The sequence below is a fragment of the Zootoca vivipara genome, chromosome 11 (assembly GCF_963506605.1).
Source record: "Zootoca vivipara chromosome 11, rZooViv1.1, whole genome shotgun sequence".
In the NCBI taxonomy this organism is placed as follows: domain Eukaryota; kingdom Metazoa; phylum Chordata; class Lepidosauria; order Squamata; family Lacertidae; genus Zootoca; species Zootoca vivipara.
Genome location: NC_083286.1, coordinates 38,122,548 through 38,135,950, shown reverse-complemented (window position 1 = coordinate 38,135,950; position 13,403 = coordinate 38,122,548). Strand labels below are relative to the sequence as shown.

At 40.4% G+C, this 13,403-nt stretch overlaps 1 protein-coding gene across 1 annotated transcript in view; it reads right to left on the bottom strand.

Annotated features, from left to right (window-relative positions):
• Window positions 1-13,403, bottom strand: part of SGTB (small glutamine rich tetratricopeptide repeat co-chaperone beta) — a 28,385-nt gene that overhangs the window by 13,228 nt on the left and 1,754 nt on the right. Inside the window, exons 2-10 of the mRNA XM_035100818.2 lie at window positions 10,992-11,114; window positions 7,429-7,532; window positions 6,138-6,207; window positions 4,056-4,155; window positions 3,544-3,648; window positions 2,201-2,339; window positions 2,051-2,113; window positions 1,310-1,347; window positions 499-582 (exon numbers count right to left, since the gene is read on the bottom strand). Of these exons, the coding sequence (XP_034956709.1) occupies window positions 499-582; window positions 1,310-1,347; window positions 2,051-2,113; window positions 2,201-2,339; window positions 3,544-3,648; window positions 4,056-4,155; window positions 6,138-6,207; window positions 7,429-7,532; window positions 10,992-11,091 (803 nt within the window). The 5' untranslated portion in view covers window positions 11,092-11,114. The remainder of the gene's footprint in view (window positions 1-498; window positions 583-1,309; window positions 1,348-2,050; window positions 2,114-2,200; window positions 2,340-3,543; window positions 3,649-4,055; window positions 4,156-6,137; window positions 6,208-7,428; window positions 7,533-10,991; window positions 11,115-13,403) is intronic.

Here is a 13,403-nt window from a genome sequence, read left to right as displayed (position 1 = left end):
AAGTCAGTCCCCTTAAAAACAACTTAAAAATAGACTATTTTCAATATTGCATTGGTCCCTAAGCCCTGCCCAACCTTTACATTCAGTGGATGAGGCCTTGCTAATGGTGTCATGTGCTAGGTATTAAACTACCAGTAACAGGGCCTTCAGAGTGGTTACACCAGCTTTGCAAAATTCTGTGCCACTAACCATTAAAGGGGCACGTTCTATTTTCAGTTTCAGGCGCCCAATGAAGACTTATCTATTTAACCAGGCTTTCATCAACTGACCCGAACAACTAGTTTTGCCTGTGGCTGACATGGTTGTTAATGAAGGAATTTTACATGCTGTTCGCTACTGTTTTAGTGAACTCATGTCCTAATACACTTTTATGTATTTGTATGCATAATACTGCTTGAACATTCTTATGGACAAGCAGTCTATAAAATTTCATATTAATAAAAAGAACCTCATAAATAAATAATATTAACTTGCAATTGCAGTATGTACATCACTTACGCATGTATGAGACTTGACAGGTCAGTGAGGCCACCAACACCTGCCGCAGGGCCCCCTATAGCATTTGTCATCATTCCCGACATCCTACAAGATTTTAGATACATGGAGAAATATAGGCATTAGAGTGTGAGTGTGTGTGTGTAAGTGTGTGTGTGTGTGTGTGTGTGTAAGAGAGAGAGAGATTCAGAGATTTATCAAGTGTTCTCTGCCATATTATATAAGCTACAAGTAAATGTAGCTGTCGCCCTGGGAAGGACGTCAATTGCACAACTCCAATTAAAGCAACTGGGAGTTTTAGAAGGCACAGCTGCTCTCTTGCACAATTCTGAGTCATTGCAATGGGGATCTGTGCTTGAGAAATTCCTGTTGAATTCTTCTGAATAACAATAAAATACTTGGCTAATAAAAGTGTGATTTGCTAATAAAGTATTGGTCTTCTGCACCTCCTTTAATCTATTCAAGGTCTGTTCATGTATTATGCTGTCTCTGAGATCCCATGGTCAGTTTTGATTCTAGAGTCTTAAGCCTCTTCTTCACCTATCTGCAGCACACATAATATTTAACAGATTTTTGCTCTTGCCAATCCCTGAATTGCTGCTTATTACTAGTAAGAAAAATGATTAATTACTTTTTAGCCCTAGGGAGTGCCTTCGGGGGGGGGGGAACATGTGTGCCCATGAGGTGAAAACTTCTAGTTTAGAGTCATCCCCCCCCCACAAAAAACCCCAACAATATCCTCTGTGGTATGCCAAAGACTTTTTCACTTATGTCTTTTAACATAACAGAGACTCCATTCTTAGTTCATACTTACAGTTGCTGAACTTGAGGATTCTGCATTAAACTCGCTGCCTGAAATAGATGAAATGCCTTGAGTTGTAATGCAGCCAGTGTTTAGCGCATAGCACAGTGAATAAAGAGGAGGCTTGAAATTCCACAGCATTGTGAACAGAGGTCAAACCTTTGACCAACCCTAAGCTGTCTGGCAAGCAAACGCCTTGGGCTCGATCCAAACCTGCTGTTTTGCAAACAGAAGGGCTTTCTCAATTTGCAGAAGCAACCTGGATCCAGCGGAAGCTCCTGCTAGAGGAAAAGGGACAAGGCAATTTTTGGCAATTTTTGCCAATTTCCCTTGCCCTCTGCGGCTCCAAGAGCCACCTACCACACTGTTCTGGAAGATGTTCCAACATTCTGGAGCAGGTTTTCAGGTGGTGTAGGGGGGCCTTAGGGGGCAACTGGCAAAAACTGCATCTCCCTCCTTCCCTTCTGCCTATGAGAGCACCCAGTTGGCAGAGTTCCATTCCAAACAGCTCTGGATCCAACACCTTACGGGGTCTCAGTTTTGAGAGGCTCATAGAAAACTTCATTTTACTAGGATATACAATGTAGGTCCAGTTTCTAAGCAGCTATAAGACCCTCCCCAAAACTATTTTGAAATACATTCCAAAGACGTGGGAGCAGAATTCATTATAGCAAAAGGAAAGAATCAATGAGAGCAAAATAAGACATGAAACAGAAAGAGCAAAACAAAAAAAGTAATTTTAAATGCACTTACCATGCTAATGAAGGCAGGATTGTTTATCAAGCTTGCCATGTCAAAACTTAACCCAGTTCCAGTCTGAAAATTAAATACACACATCAATCCTGTACAAAGTAGCACTGAGTCATTACAATAGTTGAATGAATAGTTTGAAAGCCAACTTACAGGACTGGACATGTCTCTTAACTTCTGCTCAGCTATTTTCAGATTCGACTTATAGGAGTCATTTTCTGGATCAAGGTCCAGGGCTTTTCGATAGCTATTAATTGCTTCTTGGTATTTGTTCATTGAAGTCAGAGCCAATCTGATACGAACAAAGGAAGCCAATGTGAAAAAGCCAATCTGAAAGAGTATTTGTATTGTCTGATCTAATTCACATTCATTAAATGAAAAAATATATAAATGCTGATGAAATTCTAAGGAAGAAGACTCTAGTCCACAAAACTTTAAAGACATAATAAGTCTGTTTTGGCTTTGAGGTGTCAGGGAACTCCCAGCAGTGAACTAGAGTGTTGCCTACACTGACTGGCTGGTGTCCATTGAGACTAGCAGAGCGGGAGGCAGAAAGCCCAACAGTAGCTGAAACCAGAATCAATGACAAGCAGAGCCACCTTCTGACTGGTACCTAAGTAAGAAGGCAGACAGATGGGGTCAGGTTGAGGTTGGTGGGGCAGTACCTCATTCAGTGCCAGTGCCAGGCTATTCTGTACTCTAGACAAGACAAACTACTTGCACACACACACCCCCAAAAAAGTTAACTTCAATATTCAAAAACAGATGTCTTGTATAAATGATAAAATTCTTCAAAATATAAAAGCAAAGTCTTATCAAAAATTTACAGCAAGCCTGCCGCTTACTTGCATTTAACTTGTGTGCATTCAGCTTTTCATGCTTGACAAAATAAAAATAAAATGAAAGGGGACAGGGTTCTGGGGAAAATGTAAGTGCAGCGATTTTTAAAATGGCTTTCTAAGGGTCGTTCTGTCTTTACATGGTTTTGCTTGCATGCACAATGGCCTGGAACATAACCCTCACATAAGATGCAAGTTACCTGTACTGTACTAGTAATTTTGGCTGTTCAGCTAAAGGTTGAAAGGTTCAGCTAAATTCAAAACTGCACATCTGCAGTCCTAGGTAGCCCAATAAAGGTATCATCTCACCAGCTTTATGTCTCTTTTACAGTGGGTCCAACTTAACCAATCTAACTCAAATATGTTTCTTATTGATTAGCACTGTAGTTGTACATCTAATGTTTTAGGCCAAACAAAATTAATAGTTGCTATTGCTGCTGTATCATTCTCAATGACATCCATATTGACTCCTCTTAGACAGAGTCTGCTGTGTTGATGTACTGGTAGAATAAAATAAATCTGATAGGCAGTTGCCAAGAGATCAAAAATTATCCCAGGGGAATACTGTAAACTGTGGCGAGAGTTTGATATCTGATGTGTAAGTGTGTGAGGACAACACACTTTAATTTGATGTTCAAACAAATTAGATTTACTTACCCCATTCTTCCATATGCTTTGCTGTATTTTGGATCTATTGCTATAGCTCTTTCACAGTCCGTTATTGCTTCATTATGGTTACTCAACTTACTTTGAGCAGCAGCTCTGAAGTGAAAAAGAAAAAGAACAAAGAATGCAGCTAAGAAAAGTATATATCAGCAACGAGACTATCCATCCAATCAACAACCCAATCCAGTAATGTGGACATCCTAACATTTAAACTAATTTGCAGCCCAATCCTAATCATGTTTTCTTGGAAATTGATTCCAATCAATAGAACTTAATTCCAAGCAAATATATTTAGCATTGCAACCCTATCTCCAGCAAAGTCACCTGAACAAAACTAACTTCGCAATGGACTGCACTGAACTACTTAAGGAAATGTAGTGGGATTTTTTTGGGGGGGGGGGGAGCCATGCTGGTGATCAAACAAAGACAAGAGTTTGGAGCAGTGTTCTGGGGAACTGTAGACATATAGGACTGATATAATTCATTGTTCCAAGTTTATTTACCTGTTGCAATAATAGACTGCATTATTTGGATCCAATTCTATAGCCTGAGTGTAACAATCCACCGCAGCACCATAATTTTCTTCCTTCATGTGATTATTACCTGAAATAAATTGCAACAATAAAATTTTGTGGATAATTGGAATGCTGATTCCACAGCCACAGATTGTTATAAACTACACCACATAAAGCACTTTTATGACTCTGTTGCCCTTTGCAATTGTCTTTTCAGAAACAAATTGCTTTCAGCAGTATAACACATGCCAACTAGAACTATGCATGCCTCTTCCATGCAATTTTCCTTGATACAAAATGACACAACATATGACTTTTGCTTGCGGAAATTAAAGAGATTTCGTCATTTTAAACAAGGAGGAAACTGGGTAGAATAAGCGAGTCAGTATAGTTTGGTAGCTAGAGTACCATAACTGTATCTGAAAGTTTTGTGTTTAGACCCCATGTCATAAATGAGTGGGGGCCTTGGACATATCACAGAACTGCAGCCTTGGTGCCCCCAAAACTCTAAAATGGGAAAAGCTTTTATTACCTATTTCATAGGCCTACAGCATGGCTGAACAGGATAACAACTGTAAGGATTTACAGTACAGTGGTGCCTCGCAAGACGAAAGTAATTCGTTCTGCGAGTCGCTTCGTCTTGTGATAATTTCGTCTTGCGAAGTGCGGTTTGCCATGGCAAAAAATAAAAATAAAAAAACCTGCCGAAAAAAATTCGTCTTGTGAAGCACGGCCATAGAAAACTTCGTCTTGCAAGTCACCAAAAACATCGCAAAGCGCTTTCGTTTTGCGAGTTTTTCATTGTGTGAGGCATTCGTCTTGCAAGGTACCACTGTATATATATATAAAAAACTTAACAGTTACTCCAATATATCTGATCCATCTGAATCAAGAGAGGCAGTGGAGGTGAGACCTTGGAGATGGCAATGGGCTTTATGTGGGTCAATAAAATGAAGCTGAATCCTGAAAAAACTGAGTTGGTATGTTTCCTGAGTTATCACGTCAGGGAGGTGTGAAGATGGCCTGTTCTGGATGATACCACACTCCTCTGGAAGGAGCAGGTCTGCAGTTTAGCAGTGCTCCTGGATTCAACACTGCCACTGTGAGCTTATCCCTCACAAAACTTACAATTCCCATCAACCCTTACTGAACTACAGTGCCCAGCATTCCTTGAGGGAGGGGGCGGAACATGCCTTAAAGGTGTCGCTTGCAATCAGCACACTTTTATGGACGTAAAGTCTTACTAAATTCAGTGGGATTACTTCCAAACAGAGCTGCAAGTGTACTAAAGAAATTTTAGATAGGCAATTAAATTAGCACACAGGCACAAATCATATTTTTGTTCTATTTATTTTTATTTTGTATGATAAGAATAAAACACTTGGGGGGCCAGAATCACCTACTGAGCCATTTCAGTGGAAGCCATGTACAAGGACTTCTTCTCCCCCATGGCCACCCCAAATTTGGCTCCAAGGGAGGTCAGAAGAACCTCCAGAACAAGGGGGGGGGAGAGAGAAAGGAGGATTATTCCATCCGGCAAGCTGAAAATATTATGCTGACGGATTAATTTCAGGAGTGTGACAATGAATTACTCCCTTGTTTAATAGTAGTTTATCTTCTCAGAAGGCACACACACTCTGTGTGTGAGAGAGAAGGGAGACTGCCTCTTCCAAGACTGAACTACTCGCCCACAGTTTTTTATACAAGTTTGTGTTAAAATATATATTTTAACTGCTGCCCAATTAAATGAGGGAACCTTTTTAGTAGATTAGAAGTTTTTAATTTAATGACTCCAGCTCACTAACATTGCAGCCCTACTTCCAAGTACGGATTGCGCTCTACATTTAAGTTTTCCTGTGCTTTTTCATTTCCTCCAGAGCAGCCAGCAGACTATTCCTTTCTATTATACAGCATCTAATACAATACCAAACAGTTCTCTACTAACAGGATTGGCTAGAAGCCTGAATAACTGTGCATCATTCATGAACCATACTTCAATATGGCCGACAACTGAACTACGAAAGCTATGGCAAAATGGAATGGTATGTTTACTTCTTCTCAGTTACATACCTTCATCCTTCAGCTGGTCAGCTTTCTCAAGATCCTCTGGCAAAGAATCTGAGAGAGGCAGTATCTCATTCTATATGAATTTTAAAGAAAGGTAAATCTCATTTTTTAAATAATCTTATCTAGATTTAGCTACCGCTATTACCAATCTTAAATGGAAATTTAGCCAGGGTGGGCCTATCAGCAATGAGCAGGCTAATAAGCTAATATTAGCTTATTCCGCAAGGTACAGATGAATAATCTAAAAAAGGGGGCAAGAAAAATCAATTGGTATGGATATTACTCTTGTTTTTAAGTGCATCAGGGAACTGAGACACCAATCAAAAAATATAGTAATATGGAATATTCAAGTATGAATTACATTTACTGCGTTGGGTTTTAAAACAAAACATCCAGATCTTGGGTGTGCAAGTACAGCAATCCATGCTGGACTCAGTTGCATGCAGTCAGCTTCTACAACATTGATTATCTATCTGAGCACGTGACCGTCTTCTACCCAAAACAAGTGGTGAATATTGTCAAACCTGTTTAATAAATATGCAGATTCTTGCATGCAGCTCAACGCTGGGTGTCGGAAATTTGTAATCTATTTGTTAACTCAGTAACAGGTGCCTGACCGTCAGAACATTTCTACCCATATAAAAGGCTTATTTATTTTAAAATTAAACACTTGCGTTCAAGTAAAAATTTGGCACACACATATCAGGATAGTGACTACTGCATATTTATTCATTTTTAGTTCATCTGTACGTATATATTTACTTATTACTGAAGCCTCTTTTGAGAGATTGCCAGTGTTTGAACAATCATTATTTTGCTTAATAAGATGAAATATGAATGACCCTTGTACCCGCACATGCAGTTTGTTCTGCTACCCTTTACTGGCCTGAATGCAACATGGTAGTCTCCTGTCCAAACCAGGAGACTATAGTTACCAGCTTTGGAACAAGGCAGGATCTTAAAAGTTTAAGTAAGCCTCAAAACATGGTTTAAGATTGTGGCTTGTTCCAAAGATGGTGACCACCAAGTTTTCCCGTTCAAACTATGGTTCATTGGTGGCTTCTTCAATGAATTCAGGTGTGTTGCAAAAGCAGTAGAAAAGGAGTTGCATGTGAGGTTCTTTGTTCTTAGCTTATTAAGGGGAGATATGATTGCCTGAACCAGACCACTAGTCCCTTTTCTTCAACCAACATGCTAGAACTAAAACTGCCTAAGAAAACAAATAACTGTGCCCTGTTAAAATTATTTAAGTTACAGTATCTTAATAAACATATCTGCTCCAATACAATCTTACCTTGTGACAAGAATCTTCAAACATTTCTGTCAAACGTATAGGTACTGCAAGATGGGAATCCTCCAAATTAATTTTAAAGACTGTCTCCAAACACTGAATTGCCACTGTAGAGAAATATGTTTTGTTTTTTTTAAAAAGGAAACTACCTGTTAATTTACCAATATATACGAGTAACACAAATTCTTCATTCCATGGTTGCTGCCTTATAATGAGAATTCACTTAAACCAGAATCAAACCCACTATTGCGGAAGGGTGACCATCATAGCTGCCAAGTTTTCCCTTTTCTCGCGAGAAAGCCTATTCAGCACAAGGGAATTTCCCTTAAAAAAAAGGGAGAACATATGGTGACCATATGTGTGCCATGATAGTAGAAAGGCAGGATATTTAATGGCAGAAACCAAAGAACTTGAAAGAAATCAGAGGTGGATTTTGGCAGCTAAATCTGTACAAATCAGCAAATCTAACATGTAATGGATCAATAAAGCATTGCCTTCTCTCAGTCAACACCAATTGACCCAGACTCAGTTGATGAACCTGGCCACAGGAACGTGCTTCATCAATAAGTACTTAAATCTATACGTATTTATAGATTTAAGTAGTTCTTTGTAAGTACTAGTCAGCTTTCTCAGCCTCCATCAAAAGGTAATTTGGATCATCTGGGGAAAATAATGGTGTGGCTGTTTGTATCACATCTTCCTGGTTTCTAAGTCAACTACACCCTCTGGCCACATTTGCAAGAAATGGTAAACCATGGTTTAACACTATGAGCCTGACCTAGAACAAGTCTCAGGAGCTCACACAAACCTCCCTCTTGCCCCACAACTTTGGGCTTATTTTCCCTGAATCTTGGCTTGTTGTGTCATCTGGACTGAGGACTGAGATTTATAACAAACTCTGGTTAGTTACAGTAATCAAGTCAGCTGGAGAGCCCATGGTTTGAATTGGGCTTGCTTCTATACTGATCAGAGACCAACCACATTCATGTACTCCTACAGTGTCAACTCTTTCAGACAGGCAACAAGAGCTGGGCAATCATTCCTCTCTATGGCTAAATAAGGACAGACTGGACCTATCTTGATAACTTGCAATATATTTCTCTCTCTCTCTCTCTCTCTCTCTCTCTCTCTCTCTCTCTCTCTCTCTCTCTCTCTCTCTAACGTCACAAAAATGTTTGATTTAACAAAAGTGCATGTGTTATCCAGGCAAGAAAAACAAATGAACATGTCATCTGCAGAACTTCCATTAGTACCAAAGGTGCAGGGTTTCTAAAATAATAACGGGCCTTCTAGAACAAACTGCATCATCTGTTTGCAATTGCTATAAAGCACTCTGACCTTCTGGGATAGAACAGTCTAAAATAAACAAATGGTTTCAAATAAAAGTTTAGGTTTGTGATACTTCCAAACAATTTTCTGGAATTCAGAATGGTTTTATAGGATATCAATGTTATTAAGTTACTTTGCTGTTAAAGAATAATGAGCATGTTTTATAGTAAAACTATTGCAACAGCTTCACTATTCCCCTACCCCTTACTCCAAAAAGTTCAGGTAATGTACATCATCCTTCCCCAAACAGATGCCCCCTACTGTTTTGGACCAAAACTCCCATCAGTTGCAACCAACATGGTCAATAATCCTAGGATGATGAGAGCTGTCTTTTCCAGAGAGTCTTCTCTTCTCATGAGGTGGCCAAATTATTTATGTAGGAGAGTGTAAAAGGTCTTGTAAGTCATACAAAGGGCCTTAATTGCCATGCAATTTGTGAAGCTTGCCTGATTAGTCCCATCATCTTGCTCCGCCCACTTTGCTTAATAGGTCATGACTTCTCTTTGCTTCTATATAAGCTTCCTATTCCTGTCTATGCCCTCAATTTGTGCAAACAGTCACACTATATATATGTCAAGAGTGGGAAGCCTGTGATGTGCCAGATGAAAGTTGGACTTCAGCTTCTACCATCCCTGACCAGTGGCAATGCTGGCTGGGGATAATGGGAGTTGGAGCCTAAAAAAAAATTGGAGAGTCCCATGTTCCCCATCTCGATCTATAGCCTGATCCATAGTCTTCTCAATATACCTTCTCATGAAGTTACTGTATATTGTTTCATGCTCTGCTTGAGCTTTAACACATTTCTTCCCCTGCCACTTAATCTCACCGTATGCTTGGATTGCTTACACTGAGAAAAATTCTAATCAAGCACAAATTTTCTAATCCCTCAGCATGTTAATTCCATTTGACTCTATCTTGCTGGGTTATGCCTATGCAAATTTGCAGTTCACTTTTCTGAACAAAAGGGGGCCACCACTGAAAAGGCTTGATCCTGTGTTGCCATCCTCCAAACCTCCTGTGGAGGAGGAACATGAAGCAGTGCCTCAGATGATCTCAGGGTCCAGGTCACTTCATTTACAGCCTAGAACAGGCATCCCCAAACTGTGGCCCTCCGGATGTTTTGGCCTACAACTCCCATGATCCCTAGCTAACAGGACCAGTGGTTGGGGAAGATGGAAACTGTAGTCCAAAACATCTGGAGGGCCAAATTTCGAGATGCCTGGCCTAGAATAAGACAATTTCATGTATGTAATGAATCTGCTGTTGGCTCACAGATGGCTCCCAAATGAACTATGGTTTTGCCATCATCTCCTTTCAGTTCCCTGAGAAGCTCCAGTTGACTACATACCAGGCAGGATGGGAGCCACTCCCAGCTGAAATTCCCTCAACATAGAGGGGCAGACCTAGAGCTAAACCTCCCTATCCTTGCCTTCGATCTAAGCATGTCACATGGAAGACTTTACTGTGCCTCTGTGGTGGATGAAGCAAGAAAGATGAGCATCACCAGCCTCCAGAAGCAATTTTTGGCTACCAAGCCTACCCAGTTTGTGGTTTCCTGCTAACTGAGCCTCATTGTTGCTCCATGTAAACTAAGAACACAAGGATCAGGCCAATGGCACATCTACTGCAGCATCCTGTTCTCATAGTGGCTGCTCAAATGCCTGCAGGAAATCTGGATGCAATACCCGAGCACAAGAGCATTCTCTCCTCTTGTGGTTTCCAGAAACTGGTATTCAGAAGCATTGCTGTTTCTGATCATGGAGACAGATCATAGCCATCATGGCTAGTAGCCATTAATAGCCTTATCCTTTATATATTTGCCCAATCCTCTTTTAAAGCCACCCTAGCTGCCGTCCATTGCTGCTTCCATCACTGCCTCCTGTGGGAGTGAGTTCCACAATTTAACTATGCACTGCATGTAGAACTGCTTTCTCTTATCTGTCTTGAATCTTCCAACATTCAGGAAGACAAAACAGGTGCCAGGTCTGGCTGCTCACTGCAATTTGACCCAGCTCTCTCCAGGGGTTACACACTGCAAAGGAACATTGGTCGTGTTTCGACAAGCTGCCTTTCTGGGAAGTCTGTCTGCTATTAGTCACCTTCTAACAAGGTGTCTCTGCTTGAAAACCTCCAGCACAGAAGAAAACAAACACAGCTTTAATGCCTCTCTTGGTTTTCACACATTTGACATCAACACTTCCATCAGGCATCATGACTCTTCAGTCATCACCACAAACCTTCCAAGCTTTCTTGTTCATCTGATGTGAATGCATCCATCTGACTCTGTTCTCGCAAGAAATGGATGACAGCGTATACAAGGTGTTTGACAGAAGACATTTTCAAGGTCTGTGAAGCTCCCCCTGAATCACAAAAGTAAGAACAATCAAATTAGTTCTAAGGAAATATAGGGGAACCCAGTAAAACTGAGAACGCAAAAGCTTTTTGATTTCAACAACAGTTTTTCTCGATGCTACGGCACTTTACATAATTAAGCTGAAGCTATAAGAGTTTGTTGTGGATAATGAAGACTCATTTATCATAGACTGTAGGGCTCTGCCCATTCCAACATATATTTTCTTTTTTTAAAAAAATGCAATTAAATAGTATTGCATTAACCAATCTTTTTGCTTTTCCCCATTGCTTTTCCTCTCCAAAAACCAAAACAGGGAAGGGATAAGGAGTGCTTACAGAAAGACAGGGTTCCTTCCTCCCCCTTTCCCCAGGCCTTGGGCACTGATAAATTTCATCAAACTACCTTTTTCTTCTTAACTGGCTTTGCCCCTCTGCATTGCTACCATCTGTAGACTGAGAGAAGAGCTTCAGCCGATCATGCACATAGATCAGGAATCCCCAAACTGCGGCCCTCCAGATGTTTTGGCCTACAACTCCCATGATCCCTAGCTAACAGGACCAGTGGTTGGGGAAGATGGGAATTGTAGTCCAAAACATCTGGAGGGCCAAAGTTTGGGGATGCCTGACATAGATGATTTGTTGGGATTTGCCTCCCAACATGCAACTGCTGCACTTCAAGGAGCCAAAATGTGGGGATGCAGGAAGCAATTAAGCCTGTTAAGCTCTCTATTTCCCTGCATGAGGACTGAGAGAAGAACTAAGAATCTCATGGCATACTAAGACTAACCAATTTATAATGACAAAAGCTTCTGTGGCTTAGAGAAGCCCCTTCAACAGAGACATAAAGTGTCACCCTCAGCTGGCAGGTATGCATACAAATGGGTGCAATGTATTATGGGTTTTATTCTGTTTTCTTTTCCTTATACTGTATATTTGAAAATCAGTAAAAACACCATGCTTCTTTTTAAAGGGCACACAAGGGAGGAAATGTAGTAGTTGGAAATGATATGGAACCAAGCGCTGATCAACAATATACAATTTATCAAGTAGGTCAATTCTGTTCATTTGGATCTGAACAGAGGCAATTATTTCATTTCGCAACACAGAAATTAATTTCCTGACTCTGGAATATCTAGATTTTTCTTCTCCGATTCTGGGTCCTTTCTTCTGCCCTATGGTAAAAAAGGGAAGGATAAAGGGACCCCTGGACAGTTAAGTCCAGTCAAAGGCGACTATGGGATGCAGTGTTCATCTCACCAGGCTAAGGGAACCGGTGTTTATGCTGGTAGGAAGCTGGCTATGCTGGCATTGCTACCCAACACTGTCTGCCTGTTGGGGTGGAGCATATTCATAGTTCTATCAACTACTGTATATGCATGGATTTGGTTGGGTTGCAATATTGACTTCTGGGAGGGGTTGAAGTGAGAAAGAGAGAGGTTGCAGCAGTTTGGGTACAGTTTCCCCAAAGAGCAGAGCTGGGGTGTGTTTCCTTATCTGTTCAAGTGTTCTCCCTAGTTCTCAAAATATGGAGGCTATTATTTTTAATAACCTTTTATTGTATTTTATAAACAAGGATCATAGGAATAATTAATAATACAAATAAATATACCAAGTCTTCTTATTTCATTTGTATATCACAAAAATAGCATAAAATTTTTTCAGTAATATCTACAACATATGGTTCATTATTAGTGATCAATGTGTAAGTTCTTGGTTCGTGAATTGGTATAAACAAAAACAAAGGAGGAGCAGGATAGAACAGAGATAACAGGTAACATTCAGCATCACGTAGCCAAACATTCAATCAGGAGCCTTTGTGGTTGTACTTAGAATAAGTATGAGTAATAGTCATTTTCCCTCTAATTTTACCAATGAAACAATATCAAGTGTTGGTCTATTTATGAGTGTAGGAGGGGGCGTTCAAAAGGAAAGCAATAATTTATGTTTCAATAAAATTTAGATAAACCAGACTGAGCCAAATGTTGTACATTTTTTGAATACTGGCATATGGAGGCTATATATGCTTGGTGGCTCATACTCAGAGGCCAGGGGAGCGAGTCCTAGTGCTAAGATTCTGTGAACCTTGAGGGGGTTAAGATGGGGCAAGCTTGGGTTCCAAGTGAGCTTTTAGAAATTGCTTGAAGCCTGAGTTTCCAGGGGTGGGGGAGGAAGCTTGGCACATTATATATCTTTAAGGGAACTCTATTCTTCCTTTAATGACAAACCAAGTCCCAGCGCTAAAGAATGAGTGCACGCACCACCGGCAATGAGAACTCAGACTACATGTTGCTGGGCTC